We start from the raw sequence: 1,292 nt of genomic DNA, 5'->3' as shown, positions 1-1,292 counted from the left end.
TCTGATGTCAGCAGGCACCTTGTCACCTACTCTAACTTCAACTATATCTCCAGGGACGAGTGATGTCGAATCTTGCGTCACCCAAGTGCCGTTATTTCGCAATACGTGTGCGTAGGACGGCTGTAGCGACTTGAGAGCCTCTAGGGCGGCTTCAGCGTTGGTCTCTTGCCAGACGCCTACTATTGCATTGGCAATTAGGATGAGTAGGATCACCAAGGGCTCGACATACCTACCACGAAGAGTGCCATTAATAACAGCGCACGCCTTAGCCTACGCCAACATTCCCTCGTCGTTGTTTTCATCATCGAAATATGCCAAGAGAAACGATATGAATGCTGCCACTAGCAGGATCTTCACCATCAAATCGTCGAACTGTTCCAATATGAGAGCCAACAGGGACTTGCCTTCCGTCTGAAAACAATATAATACACATTTACATACCCCTAGTGATAATCGCAAATACTTTGTCCAGTTCATTGGGACCAAACTTGGCAGCTTGAGCCTGGACTTGAGCGTCCGATAAGCCCTTCTCGAGAGTGACGTTGAAGAAATCCAACGTCTCTTGATAGTTTCTCGCGTAGGCCAGTCTCCTTATCGTGTCGTCATCTAGCTTCTTGTCACCAGCGCGACTAGTCTTAGTTTTCATAACCGAAGTTTTATTCAGGATGCAGCTCTCGTTGATACTAAGGTGATCAGCGATGGAAGGTCAGAGTCCTCAGAAGAGAAATTAAAACCCACTGCGAATAGACAATACTTATCCTCGGCTGCAGTCAAAACCCCGACCTTACCATAAGCTGAACCGATTTTCTAAAAAAGCGCGCGCCATTCTAATCGATTTGCATTTCGCGTCAGCCATCCACAGTCTTCTATAAGTCTTTTATAATGAATCGTACCTTAACTGGCAGCAGTCTGGGTTCGATCGGGCAGGATGAAGATCTTTTTGCGAGTAATCTGTGGCGAAAAAGGTGACCTTGGCCGATGAGAATCCATAAAAATTTTAGTAGAATCGCTCATCAGAATACCTCCACCGATCAAGAGCAGTACTAATCTCAATAACAGATCACAAGGAAGAAGCGACAGTATCACAACTACGACATTCCTATCACGTCCGACCGTACAAGGGCTGATAATAGCGTATTGTTTGATCTCACAGCTCATAGTTAGTACTTGCCTTTGCACGGAAGAGCCCTTGAGGGAACAACTAAATGACGTTTTGCAATCTATCGGTTATTTTGGTATCAGCATGGTGGTTCAATTAGGAACGATCATTATAATAAGACTAACAGTGAGGA

General features: G+C 45.3%; 1 protein-coding gene across 1 annotated transcript; it reads right to left on the bottom strand.

Annotated features, from left to right (window-relative positions):
• Positions 1-105: 105 nt before the first annotated feature.
• On the bottom strand, positions 106-646 carry Pmar_PMAR015710 (calcium-transporting ATPase sarcoplasmic/endoplasmic reticulum type, putative; the record flags this gene model as incomplete). Its single annotated transcript, XM_002781245.1, has 3 exons — positions 106-229; positions 275-411; positions 464-646. Coding segments are annotated over 3 exons (444 nt in total), but the record flags the coding sequence as incomplete, so codon positions are not given.
• Positions 647-1,292: the final 646 nt, after the last annotated feature.

Source organism: Perkinsus marinus (genome assembly GCF_000006405.1).
Source record: "Perkinsus marinus ATCC 50983 genomic scaffold scf_1104296943146, whole genome shotgun sequence".
NCBI classification, from domain to species: Eukaryota; Perkinsozoa; order Perkinsida; family Perkinsidae; genus Perkinsus; species Perkinsus marinus.
Note: the sequence above shows the minus strand (reverse complement) of the source record. Positions and strands in the feature narration are given on the sequence as shown.